The sequence below is a fragment of the Emiliania huxleyi genome (assembly GCF_000372725.1).
Source record: "Emiliania huxleyi CCMP1516 unplaced genomic scaffold EMIHUscaffold_75, whole genome shotgun sequence".
Taxonomy (NCBI): domain Eukaryota; phylum Haptophyta; order Isochrysidales; family Noelaerhabdaceae; genus Emiliania; species Emiliania huxleyi.
The window spans coordinates 177497-194156 of NW_005196379.1; the positions used below are offsets into that span (position 1 = coordinate 177497).

A 16660-nucleotide genomic window follows, 5' to 3' on the forward strand; every position below is an offset into this window, starting at 1 on the left:
GGGCGGAAGCCCCCTAGAAGGTATTACATGCGACGGGGGTGCCCCCCTGGGGGCGAAGCGGCCCGCTTGCGGGGGTCCCCAACACCCTCAGAAAGGGGAAAGTCACCGAGCGCGGATTCCTAAGACTTTTGGCCGGGGGGCGCTCTCGACACTTACCGGCTGAGGTCACGTCGTCGGGCGCGTCGACGGGCTGGTTGGCCATGGTCCGCACGGCGGGGCGGCTGCGCCGCCAGGACTCGCGCGTCGCTGCACGCGGCCTGCAGAAGGAATGACAGCTCGGCGGCAAGGCTTTTCTTGCGCCGGGACGGCTAGGCTTTTTGTGAGACGCCGCTCTCGCGGAAATCGAGGAAGGCTTGGACTTTTCTTTTCTTGGGAAACGGGAGTGTTGGTTTAGAAGAGGCTGGCCAGCGACTGGACACACCGGCATGGGGGGACGCAAGCAAGGACGGGGATTGGAGGTTGTAGAGAGATTTAACTTTTAAGCACAGCTCGAGGCGAAATAAAATTAGAAAGAAATGTACTCCCACCCTCTCTCTCTCTCTCTCTCTCTCTCTCTCTCTCTCTCTCTCTCTCTCTCTCTCTCTCTCTCTCTTTCTCTCTCTCTCTCTCTAAACCGTCTCACTCAAAATCTCTCTCTTTCTATCTCGGCTCTCTCTCTCTCTCTCTCTCTCTCTCTCTCTGACTCTCTCTCTCTCTCATGTCTCAAAATCTCTCTCTCAGAGAGGGAGATGAGCAGAAGCGGAGCACACACGAAGATCGAAGTCGGCACAACAAAAATCCCCTTTGCAGCCAAGCCTACAGCGCAAGTAATTTTCTTTTTTCACCGAGCCGCGCGAGGTACACCCACCCACCGCCTGTCCGGCCTCTCCACACATGTCCGCCCTGCTGCTTCTCCCCCTCGGCTTCAGCCCCGCCCTGAGGCCGCTTCCTGCAGCTCCGGCCTGTGGGCTGCGTTCCGCCGCCGTGCCGCTCGCCCGCCGTGGCGTCGCTGTGGCGATGGACGCGAGCGACATCGACAGTCTGCTCGAGGATGTCGAGGTGGAGGCGGACGCCGAGGAGGTGGCTGCGCCGGCGGCGGCGCCGCCCGCTGAGCCGAGCGATCCGCTCGGCGGCCTCGCCGAGGGCAGCTGGGAGATGACGGCCGAGGGCGGGGTGGAGCGGCTGCGGGTCGCCGTGGCGGGCAAGCTGCTCACGTTCGAGTCGGGCAAGCTGGCCCGCCTCGCCTCGGGCGCCGTCACCGCCGTCACCGGCGACACGCACGTCTTTTGCGCGGCGACGATCGACCGGCGCACGCCGCCGAGGCCGATCGACTTCACGCCTCTGCGCGTGGACTATTGCGAGCGCAAGTCGGCGGCGGGGCGGACCAACGGAGGGTACATCAAGCGGGACGGGAGACCGTCCGACCACGAGACGCTGGTCGCGCGGATCATCGACCGGCCGATCCGGCCGCTCATCTCCGCCGGCTGGTGCCTCGAGACGCAGCTCGCAGCCTACGTCCTCGCGTACGACGGCGAGTGTCCGGCCGCCAGCTCTCCCGCAGCTGCCTGGACTGCCTGCACACTCCTGCAGCTGCGCGGTAGGCGTCCACCCGCCAGACGTGCTCGCCGTCTGCGCCGCCTCGGCAGCGCTCGCCCTCTCCGAGGCGCCCTTCCCCAGGCCGGTGGCCGGAGTCCGGGTGGCACAAGTGGACGGCGCACTCGTCGTCAACCCGTCGCCCGAACAGCTCCGAGGCGCGACACGCCACCGCCACGCACCGCCGTCGCTGCCCCGCCGCCGCTGCCGCGTCCGCCGCGTCCGCCGTCAGCACCGCTGCCCCGGCCCCGCGGGCCAGGTGCCACCCTCGACCTCGTCGTCGCGGGCACCAAGGAGGCTGTGATGATGGTCGAGGGGTCGGGCGACTTTGTGCCCGAGGAGACGCTGGTCCGAGAGCTAGAGTGTGCACAGAGTGTGCAACACACGCGTGATGCGTTGCAAGTAGAGGAGGCATGACACACGTGATGTGCCCGGGGAGACGCTGGTCTTCAGCAGCTTCCTCGTATTCAGCAGCACCCTCTCTCCCTCTCTCCCTCTCTCCCACTCTCCCTCTCTCCCTCTCTCCCTCTCTCCCTCTCTCCCACTCTCCCTCTCCCACTCTCCCTCCACCCCTGTCCCCCCCCCCCCCCATGCCCGCCCCAGGTGGAGGCGCTCGAGGTCGGTCTCGGAGCCATCGCCACCATCGCCTCCGCCATCCAGGACTGGGCGGAGAGCATCGGCCAGCCCACGCACGCGCCCGGCTTCCTCCCGCCCGCCGCAGGAGTGGCCCCTTACCTCGACGCCTTTGAGGCGCACCCGCCCGCGCGAGGGCGCACGCGCAGCCGCGCCCCCCTCCTCCGAGCCGCGCCGCCGCCCGGACTGCAGGTGGACGGCGAGGCGCTGCCGAACGCCTACCGCAAGGCGATGGTCGGAGGCACCAAGGAGCAGCGCGAGCGGGCGTGCGTCGACCTGCAGGCGAGGGTGGTGGAGGAGGTGGTCGGTGCGCAGCGGCGCGAGGCGGCGGCGGCGGAGGCGGCGGCGGCGCGGGACGATGAGGAGGCGGAGGAGGAGGGGGAGGAGGGGGAGGGGCCGTCGACGGCGGGCAAGGGCGAGGACGAGGTGCTGCTCGCGTCTGCGAGCTTCGAGGAGGCGGAGATCCGCGGCGCGCTCAAGAAGATGGCGTGTGAGGCGATGCGCGAGATCGTGGCGGCGACCGGCGAGCGGACCGACGGCAGGAGCACGACGCAGGTGCGGCCGATCAGCGTGGAGATGGCGCCGCTGCCGCCCGTGGTGCACGGGTCGGTCCTCTTCACGCGCGGCGAGACGCAGGCGCTCGGCACGACGACGCTGGGCGACTCGTCGATGGCCCAGCGCTACGAGGACCTCGAGGGCGAGAGAGAGCAGAGACGTAGCCGAGAGAGGGCCGAGCTGGCCCCACCTGCTCGAGGGCGAGAAGAGGAGGCGCCTCTCCCTGCAGCCTGCAGCCTGCCTTCTCGCATCCTCGGTGTCCTTGCCGCAGGCGAGAAGAGGAAGCGCTTCTACCTGCAGTACGCCTTCCCGCCCTTCTCGGTGGGAGAGGTTGGGCGGGTCGGCTCGCCCGGCAGGCGCTGATCATGACTCCTCATTCTTCTAAGAAGGGCCACGACTAACTCCTCGGCTCGCCCCTCAGGCGCGAGGTCGGGCACGGCAACCTCGCGGAGCGGGCCCTCCGCGCCGCGCTGCCGGGCGAGGACGAGTTCCCGTACGTGATCCGGACAGAGTCGCTCATCACCGAGTCGTGCGGCTCCTCGTCGATGGCCTCCGTCTGCGCTGGCGCCCTCTCGATGCGCGCGGCCGGCGTGCCGCTCAAGAGCCTCGTCGCGGGCGTCGCGATGGGGCGAGCGCCTCCCTGCGAGATATGGGCGAGATATGGGCGAGATATGGGGAGATATGGGGAGATATGGGGCGAGCGCCTCTCTGCCTTGCGCCCCTCCCCGCCGCCAGCTGCCTGTGGTGGTGTGCCTGTGGTGGTGGAGCTCAGCGTGAGAGAGGTCGGGCCGTAGGCTCCTCCTGGAGGATTGGGGGGGGGGGGGCGACCCATTCTTCCTGACGGAAATCTTGGGCTGGGGGGACGCCCTGGCCACGATGGATTTAAGGGTCCCCGGAAAAGAGTTTGGGCCGGCCCCGGGGCCCGGGCCCCCCCCCCCCCCCCACAAGCTTGGAGGGCACCGTGGGGGGACTCAGCGGTGGAGGCCCAACCGCTCGCAGGTGGGCATCTCCGCCTTCCAGCTGGACATCAAGTGGGAGGGGCTCTCGATCGAGCTGATGCGGCGCGCGCTGCGGCAGGCGCGCGGGGGGGGGGGGCGGCTGCTGAGACACGCCCGCACGGCGCGACCACGACGCTCCCCACGGCACGGCCTCACAAGCGCGCGAGGGGCGGCTGCACATCCTCTCGGAGATGCGGAAGGCGTGCGGCGACTCCGAGGTGCGGCTGCCTCCCGGGGTTGGGCGGATCCGCAGCTTTGCGGTGCCGAGCAAGGTCGTCGGCAAGATCATCGGCCCCGGCGGCGCGACAATCAACGGCCTCATCTCCGACACGGGCGTCGACAACATCTCGATCGACAAGTCGGACCCCGCGGTGGTGACGATCACGTCAACCTCCGACGAGGCGATCGCTCTCGCCGAAGCGCAGGCAGCGCTCCCCCCCGTCGCTCTTCCGTCGCCCCTCCCCGCCCCCCTCCACCAAGCTCCGTCGCACCCTCCTCCCGCGTGCGCCCCCTCCTCCACCCGCCCTCCTCCACCCGCCCTTCCAACCCGCCCTCCCACCCCGGCCCCTCCTCACCACGCCCCTCCCCACGCAGGTGCGCGAGCTCGTCGGCGAGAGCGGCGCCGCCACCGAGAGGGCGCCGAGGCCGTCGGGGCCGCCGCCGCCGCCGCCGCCGCCCATCCGCGTCGACGACATCTACGAGGCGTGCGAGATCAAAAACATGGTCCCCTTTGGCGTCTTTGTGGCGCTCCGGCCGGGGGTGGACGGCTTTTGCCACATCTCGGAGCTGTCGGAGCAGTACATCAAGAGCATCGACCAGGTGGGGCTCAAGAGGGGAGACGCGGTCGACGTGCGCGTCACCGAAGTCAACAAGGACGGCAAGTACCGCGTGGCCGTGCTGACCGACTTTGAGATTGCGCCGCCGCCAGCGGGCAGATAGCCCGCTGGCGGGCCACCGGGAGATCGGCTGAACGCCAGGACGCGGGCGCGCGTCTCGAGGCGTCTCGCGCCGCGTTCCGCCGCACGCGCGCGACCATCTGTACTGTTCGCGAGATGCGAGAGAATGGCGTGGCATGACGCCGCGAGGTTTGAACAAGTCACGCTCACGGCGCCTGACGCGTGATGTCGGACTCTAATACACCGCAAAGCGGCGGCAAGGGAAACGGAAACTTACAGTCCGGGGACCGGGCAGAAGTGGAAAAAGAAAGTGCGACCGCGCGCGGCGCAGAAGATTTCTAACGATTTTCTTCCGTTGAGCCGCGTTGTGTTAGTGTGCCAGAGTGGCAGTGCCGAGTGTGCGCCAGTCTTCTCCCGTGCCAAGGCGAAAAAGAATTTAAACAAAAGAACTCTCTCACACAGCAGACAGGCTCGACACAGGTGCGAAAAAGAAAGAAGACACGTCAAATTGGCCGCTTTATAGAGGAACAACTCGGCGTGTCGGAGATGTGTTGATTAACCCTTTTACGTACACATTTCGAGCGAGTGAAAACCAACTCCTGAGCACGGCGCCGCAGGCGCCTGTTGATAGGTCCAGGTGATAGCCCTGGATGGGCAATGCATTCGCCTACCTGGGCCTCAGATCGCCCGACCGCGTCCCGGTGCTCTGTGGTCGGATTTGTGACGCCGCCGCACCGCGCCGCGGCCGGGGGCCCGCCGGAGGACGAGGATGGCCGTGACGGACCGGGACGAGCTCGGGGAGGTTCAGTGTCAGTGAGTATAGGATTGTAGAGGCCACCCATGTGCACAATATCTTGACTGAGAGCTAAGCCAGGGGAGGCGATGCCGGGGCCGTACAGCAGCTTGATGGTGCTTCGCCGGCGTAGAAGCGGCCGCGGAGGGCTCCGGGTGCCTGAAAAAGACGGAGTTACGTGGGCTGTGGGAGAGTTACCGTCGACTCAAACGACACTGTGCCGTGATCCTCTCATATATGGCTAAATAATTGACCGAGCCAAAAAAAGTTCCACCGCTACGACTGGAGATATATCGAGATTTGCTCACCATGAGCGGAAAAGAAGCAAAAGGGTTAAACCACAAAAAAAAACACCGCTCCTCCTTGGGCTCCGAGAGAACCTTGTTGCCGCCGACCTCGGCGACGCCCCGACAAGGAGCCCTCGCCGCTACCCTAGAACCCGACCTCGGCTGACGCCCCGACAAGGAGCCCTCGCTGCTACCCTAGAACATACATGGGAGCCTGCGGCAGCAAACGCGCACCCAACGTGGAGGAGCGCTCCGAGCGCCTGCACGAGTTCTTCGGGGCAACCATCGATTGCGAGGTCCGGCCTTCCGGCCTCGGCAGCGCGGAGGCTGTGGCGCAAGACGCAGAGCATGGCAAGGCCGCTCCCTCGGCTGCCGCGCCGGCGGCAGCCGAGGGTGGGCCGTGCGTATTCGAGGGCATGCAACCCGCCGGCATCAATGCGCGGCTGTCGCAGGGCGCTCTCTCTCCCGAGGACCTCGAGATCCAGCGCACGGAGCTCAAGGAGGCGGCAAAGCTGATCGACTCGATGGGCGCGCGCGGCGAGGAGGCGGCCATCCTCGCGCCGGCCGAGAAGGACGGCTGCAAGTACGAGCTGGCCATCAACTGGGAGTCGTCGCACGTCGCCCTCGTCACCCAGAAGATGCAGGCGGTGCCGCTCTCGATGCTCGAGTGCGTCGCTCTCGTGCGGGAGCCCGACCTGATCCCGCTGCCAAAGTGGCCGGGGCTGCCTCGGATCGAGCGGATCGCGCTGGTCCACGAGTTCACGCCAAACAACGTCGTGTACCACGTCTCGATCGAGCCGTGGGGTCCCTTCCCCGGCTGCGACTCGGTCTGCTGCGCAGTCGGCTTTGTCCGGACGGACGAGTCGGGCAAGGCGTGCGTCGGCTTCGCGCGGTCGCCGCCGGAGGACGAGCAGGAGGTGCACCGCGGGTGGTCCGTCCTGCCCAAGCAGAAGCGGCGCACGCGCATGCAGGTCGACGGCTGCGCCTGGGTCGTCGCCCCTTCCGCCGAGGAGGGCAAGGTGGACGTCACCATCTTCATGAAGACGCGCATCCCGATCCCGCACTGGCTGGTGCCGCCCGCGCTCGTGCGGTGGGTGACGCCAAAGGTGTTCCGGCGCATCCTCCCCCTGCTCACCGCCGACAAGAACAAGGAGCCCTTCCGCGCGCGCGTCGCCGCCGACGATCGCGGCTGGCACACACGCGCGCAGAGGCTGAGAGGAGCCCCTGGTACCGTCGCCTCTGACAGTTTCTGGACATGTCCCCGCAGGTACACCGCGGTGAAGAAGCAGCTCGGCCTCGACGTCGCGGACGAGGACACGGCGGCCGGCTCGCTGGCGGCGAGCCCGCCCGACGAAGGCTTCGCGGCCGCCATCCGCAGCTACGACTGGGACGCCGCCGAGAGGCTGGCGACGACGGCGCAGCAGAAGGCGGACCTATCCGACTCGCGCAAGCGCGTCAAGGCGCTCGAGGCGGCCGTGGCGGCGGGCAGGCAGCAGGACGCCCTCGCCCTCGCAATCAGCCCGGTCGAGGAGCGCAAGGTGCGCAACTACTTCAAGAGCAAGCTCGCCGCTTCGTCGCCGCGTGGCTTCTTCGACCCTGCCGCAGACTACCCGACCCCGCGCGACGTACCCGCGGCCGCGTGAGCATCCGGCCTCTAGGCGCGTGGGCTCTGCTATGTGAGCTGTGAGTGCGAGTCGCCGCTCGCAGATGCTATATACGTGTGTACAATATATCCTGTGGCTGTGCGGCGTCGTGCGGTCGTGGGCGGCGCTCTCAGTCTCGCTGTCGCGCTCCGCTCGCTCTCGGTCGTTTCCGTTTTTGTATTTTTGTATGTTCTCTGTCAGATAAGACGTTCTACAGGCCTTGCTCCTTGGCGACCATGGACGTTGGACCAAGCAACGAAGCAAGTCCAAGACTGGGGGCACATGTGGCGGTTACTCAGACAGAGCTCAGAGGGAGTAATCGAGATCTCTGCGAGAGAGTAGTAGATCGCAGACAGTAGATCGCAGACCAGGAGTGGAGATCGATTCTACCACACAGTCGGGCTTGGTTGAAGATGAAAGATTGAGATCACAGATTGTGGATCGTGTTGGCAGTTGCCAGGAGGTCAAAGGTGGAGACTGGAGATGGAGAACACAGATCGTAGATCCTCGCGCCGGGCATCCACCACTGGGGCGGAGATTGGAGATCGAGATTGGAGATTGGAGATCGCAGCTGGCGGCAGCAGGGGTCAAATGGTAGCTTGAAGATCGGAGATCGGAGATGTGCGGTGTGAATGAATCCATATAGCAGAAGACGTTCTACAGGCCTTGGCCCTTGCTCCTTGGCGACCAAGACTGGGCACATGGCGGTTACTCAGACAGAGCTCAGAGGCGGCGCGAGCCCGCGAGGGCGCGCAGGGCCAGGCCGCGGCTGCCACGTGCCAGGCCTTCCGCACGCCGCGTCATGGGGGGCAGTGGGGGGGGGACGGGTGTTGGCAGGCGCTCTTGGTCTCCAGTTGGTCTCTTGCTCTCGAGCCTCGAGCTCGATCGAGCGAGAGGCAGTCAACTCTCTGCCCTGGTTGGCTGGTTGCGACTCCGAGTCCTACCGTGACGCGCCTGGCCGCTGGCGAGGCGGCGTGACCCAAGCGCAGCGCTCAGCGGTCCAAAGGGTCAATGAGTGTACATTCTCACATAGACTGACGGTAAAGAGTCATAATTTTTTGCACACATTGGGTGGCACGTGCCAGTGCGCGCCAGTCCCGTGCCCAGTGAGGGGGTCATACAGTTCTTTTGAGCTAGCCCTCGATGTTAGGAAACAAACGCAAAAGGTGGACACACGCATGGCATATCGCTCTCGGGCCCACAGACATCACAAAACCAAACATCTCGGACATCCCGCACGCCCGCCGCCCCCGCGCGCGCCCCACCCCGGCCGGGAGAAAGGGGAGAGGGGAGTGACAGTTTGGGAAGGCAAGTCGAGATTACCTCGCACTCATAAATAAATAGAGCAGTCATCTCCAAGAGAGATGGGCGACGCACGAACACAGAGGCACAGTGCGCACCCCGCCCCGCTCGCAGGGCGTGCATCACACAGGACTGTGTGATTCCTCGGGTTTCTGGGGACTCTTGGCAGGGTGTGCTAGTCGCTCGCTACAGTCGGACGGTTCCGGCGCGTCTGATAGGCAGGTCGGGCTCGAGTGAGGGCCGCGGTGCGTCGCGGTCGCGGCCAGCGCGCGGGGCCCGGCTAGGGCTGCGGGCGTGATCTCGACCCACGCGCCGGAGCGCGAGTAGTGCTTGATCAGCCGGGCGGTCGCCGCAGCCACCTCGCGACCGGCAGCTCGTCGAGCCACTCGCCAAAGGTGCCCTCCTCTTGCGCCGCGGCGAGGAAGCGTTCGCCTAGGCCATATGCGCGGCAAGCCCGGAGGAGCGCCTGCAAGGAGCACCGCCTCGCAAACGAGACCGCCTTCGACCGAGTTGGCCACTCCATCCCCCCGGGCGAGTGCATGATCGTCGTCCTCCAGCTCCTCGAGCAGCCGTGCAGCCGTCATGCTTGCCTGCGCTCGCCGCACCGCGTTCAGCTCCTCCTCCGCCGCCGCGCCCTCCGAGGCCTCCGCCGCCGCCGCGGCGGCGGCGGCGGGCGACGGCGTCGCGGTCGAGTTACTTTTCTGCGCAGGTAGTGGAAAAGAAAAAACGCGTTCACGCCCCACCGAGCCCCCCACGGCCATGCCGCCGCGCCAGCATGCTCTGCAGCGCCCCTCATTCCCCACAGAGGCTGCTTATCCTCGCTGCCCACGAGGCGGGTCTCTGGCGCGTGCCTGGCGGGCTCAGCCTGCTGCTCCGGCTCGCGCCGACGTGCCGAGCGCTTTCGAGGCTCGGCGAGTCGTTTTGGCGTCGAGAGCGGTGCTGGGCCATCTCTGCTGGGACGAGCGCACGCGAGTGAGATTTGGTCGAACATGGCACGAGACCGCGTGCGTCCTCGTGTGCGGCCCTGGGTGTTGTATCCATTCGTGACCTCGCCTCGAACCCTAAGTTTCTTTCGCACGAGGCCAGCCCCGACGAGAGCATGCTCCGACTTCTGCGACGTGGCACACCCGCAGCCGCCGCTCGCCACGGCTGCGCAGCCGCCGCCGTGGCTGCGGCTAGCATCCTCCAGCGCCACTGGCCAGCATCTGCGTTCGGACAGGACAGCTTGGGGTTGCGAGCGTGCCGCACTTGCACACCCGCCGCGCCCTCCGCTCCCGCCTTGCCACCGCGCAATGGTCCGACGCTTGCCGAGTGGGTGGGCGCGCTGCTGCCCTGCCCGGATGCGCCATCCGCGTCCGACCACCTGCTGGTTCCGAGCCTCGATGGCGCAGCGCCCTCAGCCGACTCCGGCGCCTCGCCGCCACCGCCGTGGCTGGTGGAGAGGCTGCTGATGGCGGTGCAGAAGAACCGAACGACGTACTCGAAGAAGCGCATCCGGCGCAACGCGCAGCTTCTCGTCCGCGGGCCCAAGCTCCAGTCACACCTGAGTGCGCGAGCGCGTGAGGCGAGAGTGGCCGGCCGGGAGGGGCGGCAGAGAGCACCCCGCGGCACACGACTGTAGGCATCTGCCCCGTCTGCGAGCGGACGCGCGCGCCACATCGAGTCTGCGACCGCGAGGATTGCAGGCGAGAGCGCGCTGTCGGCTTGCATTTGGCCCCTCGCGTTCCCCCCGCCAACCCTGCCGAGCCCTCGCCCCCCAGGACTTACTTCAAGCACCGCTGGATGTGAGTGAGGCAACTGCCCCACTCGCGCACTCGGCCTCGGCTCGGGTTGCCCCCGAGAGACAGGGCTCCTCTCCCTCGGCACAGAGGGGGCGCGCTGCGACTGCTGGTGCTGCGCGTCGCCGTCGCGCCGGCAATAACCGGGTGAAAAAAGGATCTCGTTTTTATGCTATAGTGGCCTTTCATTTTTCTGTGTGTGTAGAAGAGTGAGGGCAAAGATTTCGTCAGGGAGGGGGGGGGGGGGGGGGCACTGGAAACTAGCGCACACCGCGGCGGAGCATCTCCGGTCGGCGCCCAGCGCGTGCCTAAGTGTGGTCGCTGTCCGGCGGCGCGGCCTGTCGCCTCGGCGTCAAGATCTCCGTGTGAGCAAGAGCGCCGTCGCAATCGACCCAGCGAGCGCCCCAGCGCACGCGCTCCAACGCGGATCCCTCACAAGCTCTGCGACCTCGGCCATCCCCTCTCTTACCCCGCCTCTCCCCTGTCCCGTGCTCCTCCCTCCCCACTCTCTGCTCCCCCCGGCGTCGCCCTCTGTGCACAAGCCAACCGCGCCGCTGCCGATGACACCGCTAGCGCGTCCCTCGTCTCGCCCGCGCCCGAACTCCTCATCGGCCGCCGCTTCCTCCGCCGCCTCGGCTGCCGCTTCCGCATCCGCCACAGCCGCAGACCCGCCCGCCGCCCGCCGCCCTTGCGGAGCCTCGCCCCGGGAATCATCTGGCCGGACCGAGGCGGCTCGGAACCCCTGCCGGAACAGCCGCTCGCGCTCCGCCGCCACCGCCGCGACCGCCGCACTCGTTGCCGCCTCCCTGAGGAAGTCAGCGCGGTGCGCCTCTCTCCGCTGGAGCAGGACCTGAGAAGAACGAGGGCGAGGGGCGTGGGCCGCCCGAGGCCCTCTCCGGCCGAGGGCTGCCCCGCCCCGCCTGAGTCCCCACGAAAATGGTGGTGTTGCAGGCGAGTAGAGCGAGCCACACGCCCGTGCTGAGCAGCTTGTTCTTCTCGCCGAGCAGGATCTCGGCGGCGTACTTATCCTGCATCGCACGGAGGTATGAGCGCTGCGCACGCTCAGCCTCAACCTCAGCCTCTGAACGCTCGTGCAGCGCAGCCGATATGCCTCCCTTGAGTGCGTGCTCCTTCGCCGTCAGCTCAGTGAAGCGTGTCACGTCTACGCTGTCCCAGGACTCTCGCCGCTGCATCAAGGACGTGAGCTGCTGCTGCGTCGACGCGTGCTGCGATACGACCTCGTCGTGCGAGGCCAAAGCAGCTGCGCGCCGGTTCGTTGCCGCCTCGAGGGCTGTCTCGAGCGCCGCAACCGCCTTCTTCGAAGCCTCGATCTCGAGTATTCCACTCGCCTGCGCGGCGCTCAGCCACAGCCGCTCGGCACTGCGACGTATCGACATCCGCGCGCCCGTACAAGTTATGACTAAGCTCCTCGCGCCGGACCGGGCACGGACTGGCGCGCACTGGCACTAGATCTTACCAGGTACACGGGACAAGCCCCGCCATCGCGTCGAACCAGAAAGGCAAAAAAACGAAAATACATACGTTGTCACTTGTAGTGAGCGTCGGGCTGGTGGTTCGACACCGAGTTTGAAAGATCTGTTTCTCTACGTCTCTTCACAGGAAAATCCTGTGAAGAAAAGCGGAGAAAAAACAGAAACCTTTTCTGCCTCGGCCTTAGCCGTCGGCACTCCGAAAGCGTGCTATCCAAGTAGCACGCAGCCGGGTCCCGAAGGTGTCCCATCCCAAATTCGTGCCGTCGACAGACCAGATTCGTGGTCCCTTGGTCGACTACACCCGCCTTTGGACGGTAGCCCGACACAATACATTTGTCTGTCTTTTTGGATTTTTGGTTCGTCTGGGTAAGGGTTTTGCAAGAAACCTCCTCACCACTGCGAACACTGTCTTGCTCGTAAGAGTCGTTCGTCCTTTGTCCGAGCAAACGCGCGCCCGATCACCCCGTTGAGCACGTGTGCAGGGTATCCGAGCGCTGTGAACTCCCTGAGCTTGCTCGTCACGCTGAGCGCGAACCCCTCGTCATCGCTCGCCATAGCACTCACCTTGAGCAGGCATCCAACGACTATTCCCTCTTTCATCTTCGCGCATGTGAAGCTATCCCAGCGATGGTAGCGCCACACCCGAGGCTCTCTCTCGCAGCCCTCATTGACGTTCTTGAGTCTCGTCCGGAAACCTCCGTTCGCGTCGAGCTCGAGAGCCGTCTCTAAAAAATGAGCGTTATCGGCTGCCTCCAGCTTCAAAGGCGCCCAGTAGCACTCAGAACGACGGAAATCCTCCCGGAAACGATCGACATCCCATGCGTTATCGTCTTTGGCAAATATCAAGGGACTTGGCCCAGCCGCCGAACTGTGATGGGACACCCTCGGAATCCAACTGCGTACTGCTTGTGGCTACTCGAGTAGCTAGCACGCTTTTGGCATGCCGACGGCTAAGGCCGAAATCGTTATTGTTCCTCTTGCAGGTGTGAACACAAACAAAGAAAGGATTAGCTGTATCACTCAGCTGTGCTCCGCTTATACTTACCTACGAAGCGTGAACAGCGTCACGAGTTTGAACAGCGATCCTTTGAACGATCTCGGTGTCGAAACACCGCTCTGACAGCGCTCAACAGCTACACAGGTTCGGTCGGCCCCATCCTGCGGGCGGGGCGATAGGGGCCTGCTCCCCTGCCGCCGCTGGAAGGTCTCTGGGGGAGCGCGGGGGGCCTAGAGGGTATCCATGCGGGGGGGAGGTGGGGTCACATGGCTCGCCGCAGGCGCCGATTTTTCGAGTTTCCCCCCCCGAATTGTTACTTGTTTTCCTGGGAATTCGGCCCCCCGTCCGTATTGCGGCCAATGCTGTCCTAGATGCTATCACGCCTTGCGACAGCCTGTCGGCGCTGCTGACCGTGCCCTGCTGCACAATTGATCACCTGCATAGCTCGCGGCCTTAGTATCCAGCATTCAGTGACGAGCTGATCGTACGGCCAGTAGGAAGGTGTCCTTCCAGCTGCGTGCACACTTCTGACGCAATGCGCGTCACAAACTGCCTCGGCGACTGGCTGCTGGCACTCTCGAGGCTATGCCTACGCAGCCTCGCGCGCATGGGCAGTCAAGATGGCCTATGCACCTTCTCAGGACAGCGCCGGTGCCTCTCTCTTGGACCGGCAAACTTGGTGGTCTCGTGTCACCAATGTGGGACCAGTGCGGCATCGCGCCATCGACAGCTCTGAACTGCGCCTCACCACTGACCGGGAAGGCCGCCAAGTGGGCCAACACCGGTCGCACATTATGGCAGCAGTCAGCAGTTCATCTCTGATAGCTAGAGCAGCAGCGTCAGGGTCGCAGGGTCGGATCGTGTCAAGCCTCTCGCCCGGCCGGCCGCGTGCAGACGTCGGCCTGTCTGCTGTCTGGAGTGATCTTTCGGCGGTCAGTACGACCGATCAGGTCGGAGATGGTTGGAGGACCTGTCTGTATGTACTTCGCGAGATCTCTCCAAAGCTGCCCTCTATTTAACCGTATGTAATCGGAAAGTTGGTGCTCTGAGCGACTCTGAGCGCCGGAGCCCCGTTTCCGCACACTGCGGCGCGGCGCACGGTGTGGGCCGGGGGGCCCCTGTGGGCCGGGGGGCCCCGCGCCCTCCCAGAGAGGAAGGTGCGGCATTTTGGCGGCACCCAGAGGGAACAGACCCCCTATCCGGGTAGGAGCCCGAGTCCAGCGAGATCTACAGTGGCGAAGTCCCCCCGTGGACCGACCCTCCGATTTCATGAGACGAGAACAAACGGAGTGAAAAAATAGGGCGCCGCCAGACTGTGGCCACCCTACAGCCCGAGAGAGAGAGACAGCCCACCTCCCGAACCCGCATTTGGTACGCCGTTTCGGCACCCAATTTTTCGACCATCACGCCGCCGAATTGGGGCGTGTCCCGACGGAGACGGAGGGAGTAAGACAGAGAGACGCGCGCCCCCGTTTGCCTAAGAGCCGCCCGACCCCCTTGGAGCCGTTTGTGGAGCTCCATGGCGAGAGCCCGCAGGGAAGCCGCGGATCCCGACTCGCAGCCGCCCCCCTCGCCGCCGCCTTCGCCCGCCTCCCTTCCTGCAGACCAATATTGTCAGCCGACACTGCCCAACTCGTGGCGATGGGCGGGATCGTTTGAGATGTATGCAGGCCCCCAAAACGACGAGTTTCTGCCCGTCGCTCTTGCTGGTGTGCACCCGGGATCAGCTCAACTCGGTGACGAAGTGGCCGGCGGCGGAACTGAAATTACTGACATACATGTCTTTGCGATGTGGTTCTCCATCTCCCGATTCTCCTCCGACTATGGATTCCAGCAGTCAGCCATGATCCCCTGGCGGGCAGTGGAGGGGGTGGACAAAGATACTGGCGAATTCGACGGCTCGCGTGGCTGGTATGAGCCGCGGCCCATGAACGTCTACAGCACCTACGGGCCGGACGGCGCAGGTAAGGAGGACGACGGCTCGACCATCTGGGCCGACTGGATGAGCTGCTGTAGCCCCATGTACCTCTGCACGGAGATGTTTTACTCGTGGGTCCTTGCAAATGGCGTGCTTGGCTTTGCTGCATTGGCGCTCGCCTCCCTCACGCTCCTCTTCCAGCTCATGATGGTCGACTTTGCGTGCGCCTCATCCCCCCCCCCCCCAAAACCACCGTGGGTGGTTGAGCCTCCCCCTCCCTTCCCCATTGGCGCAGGGTGAACAACAACTTCCTCGCAAACATTCCAGCAACCTCCCTGTGGTCTGACTGGTGGGAAGACGATTCCCAGGTCTGGCGGCAATCCCCAGATGGCCTCCCCAAAAGGGCAGCAATCCATCAACTGACCGCCCCCACGATTGTAGTTTATGGTCAAGATCTTCTGGCCCTTTGGCCAGATGATGGCTTACACTCAGGTTATTGGTGCAGTATACGATACGACGGGGATGAATCAGACCGGATCCGGTCCCTTCCTGAAGTACCAGCTCAAGTCCCTCGCTCGCCGGTGCCCCCCCACCACCACCACCACACCCGCCAACACCGCCACTTCCAACCTGCAACAACACCGCTCCCCCGCGCGCCCCCACCGGCACCGGCGGCCACGCGGGTTGACCGGTTTGAGGTGGCTCTGCGTTCAGGTACGAGGGCCAGACCTATGCCTACCCGATGATCTGCTACTGGGCGGTCTTTACAGAGATCACGACTGTGGTCTTCATCTCGTACTTTTCGCTTTTCCAGCCCATCGGCATGATGGAGCTTAACACGGGCAATCCAGCGGGTGACCTTGGAGCCGTGATGATGATGTACGGCGTGATGTCGGGCATCCCCGGCGGTATGCTCGCCGCGGTCTGGTGGGCGGGCTGCCTAACCGGCGGGACCAAAAACATGACGGTCGCCTACTTCATGGCCCCGCGCGTCGGGCGCACTACCACGATCCTGGCGATTGCCACGCACACATACCTGATGTTCTGGACGTACGGCCAGTTCTTCCTGTGGCATACATTCCCCATTTCGTCCCTCTGGCTGTGGTCCGTGCCCATCTCGATGGTCTACTTTGGCATCCTGTGGAACTCCATCCCGTACCTCTCGGACGGGCCGGCGACGTGCTTCGCCCACGGTTCGGGTGCGCTCATCGCGCTCGGCATTTGCACGACGCTCGCTGCGATGGTGATTTATATTGCCCGCTACGGCTGCTTCATGTTCCCGTGCCTCTGTGCGCCGGACGTGCCGGGGTGGGTCTTCTTCCCTCCCTCTCCGGACCTCTCCAACCCAGCCGTGGCGGGCGTGTGGGATCACAAGCTCCTGTGCCTCTTCTTGGAGCGCGCCGCCGAGCTGCTCTGGGACCCGGCGGCCGCGCTGAGCCGCGAATGCTTGTGGGAGCCCGAGGAGGCCGAGTACCGGGGCTTCACGTGCCCTCCACAGCCTGAGGCACGGCCGACGGTAGTCACCCGTGTCACTCTGCTCCTTTTTGCCTCCGTAGGATGGAGGGGAGGACGTACGTCACATCCTTCCCGCTGGACACGTCGGCTTATCCGCGAGGAATGCACACGGGCGTCGGCATGGCCAACGATATAGGCCAGAAGTTGGCCGAGCTGGAGGCCGTCGTCCTCTAGCCGTTGTTGCGCGCACATCTAGGGGCCGCACATGCCAGGAGAGCGCGCCGAGTACATTGGATCTCTCACCTTCAGGGTCTCTGTACTCGGAAAGTCGGGAGTAATT

The 16660-nt window shown here is 65.1% G+C and overlaps 2 protein-coding genes across 2 annotated transcripts; both read left to right on the top strand.

Annotated features, from left to right (window-relative positions):
- The first annotated feature begins 861 nt into the window (after positions 1 to 861).
- Positions 862 to 4889, top strand: EMIHUDRAFT_465631 (polynucleotide phosphorylase/polyadenylase). The gene is made up of 8 exons (XM_005760520.1): positions 862 to 1510; positions 1581 to 1730; positions 1832 to 1920; positions 2176 to 2920; positions 3032 to 3059; positions 3182 to 3377; positions 3926 to 4132; positions 4353 to 4889. The coding sequence occupies exons 1-8, from the start codon at positions 874 to 876 to the stop codon at positions 4695 to 4697; spliced, it is 2397 nt and encodes a 798-aa protein (XP_005760577.1). The 5' UTR covers positions 862 to 873; the 3' UTR covers positions 4698 to 4889.
- A 933-nt stretch (positions 4890 to 5822) lies between these two features.
- EMIHUDRAFT_438387 (hypothetical protein) lies at positions 5823 to 7596 on the top strand. The gene is made up of 2 exons (XM_005760521.1): positions 5823 to 6926; positions 7002 to 7596. Exons 1-2 carry the CDS (start codon positions 5941 to 5943, stop codon positions 7375 to 7377), a joined length of 1362 nt encoding a protein of 453 aa, XP_005760578.1. The 5' UTR covers positions 5823 to 5940; the 3' UTR covers positions 7378 to 7596.
- The last annotated feature ends 9064 nt before the right edge of the window (positions 7597 to 16660 follow it).

Coding starts and splice junctions, on each gene's coding strand:
- EMIHUDRAFT_465631 (XM_005760520.1), top strand. CDS start 874: ATGTCCGCCCTGCTGCTTCTCCCCCTCGGCTTCAGCCCCGCCCTGAGG. Junction 1,731..1,831: donor GTCGCCCGAACAGCTCCGAG/GCGCGACACGCC, acceptor CCCGCGGGCCAG/GTGCCACCCTCGACCTCGTC. Junction 3,060..3,181: donor AGGAAGCGCTTCTACCTGCA/GTACGCCTTCCC, acceptor CTCGCCCCTCAG/GCGCGAGGTCGGGCACGGCA.
- EMIHUDRAFT_438387 (XM_005760521.1), top strand. CDS start 5,941: ATGGGAGCCTGCGGCAGCAAACGCGCACCCAACGTGGAGGAGCGCTCC. Junction 6,927..7,001: donor GCCGCCGACGATCGCGGCTG/GCACACACGCGC, acceptor ATGTCCCCGCAG/GTACACCGCGGTGAAGAAGC.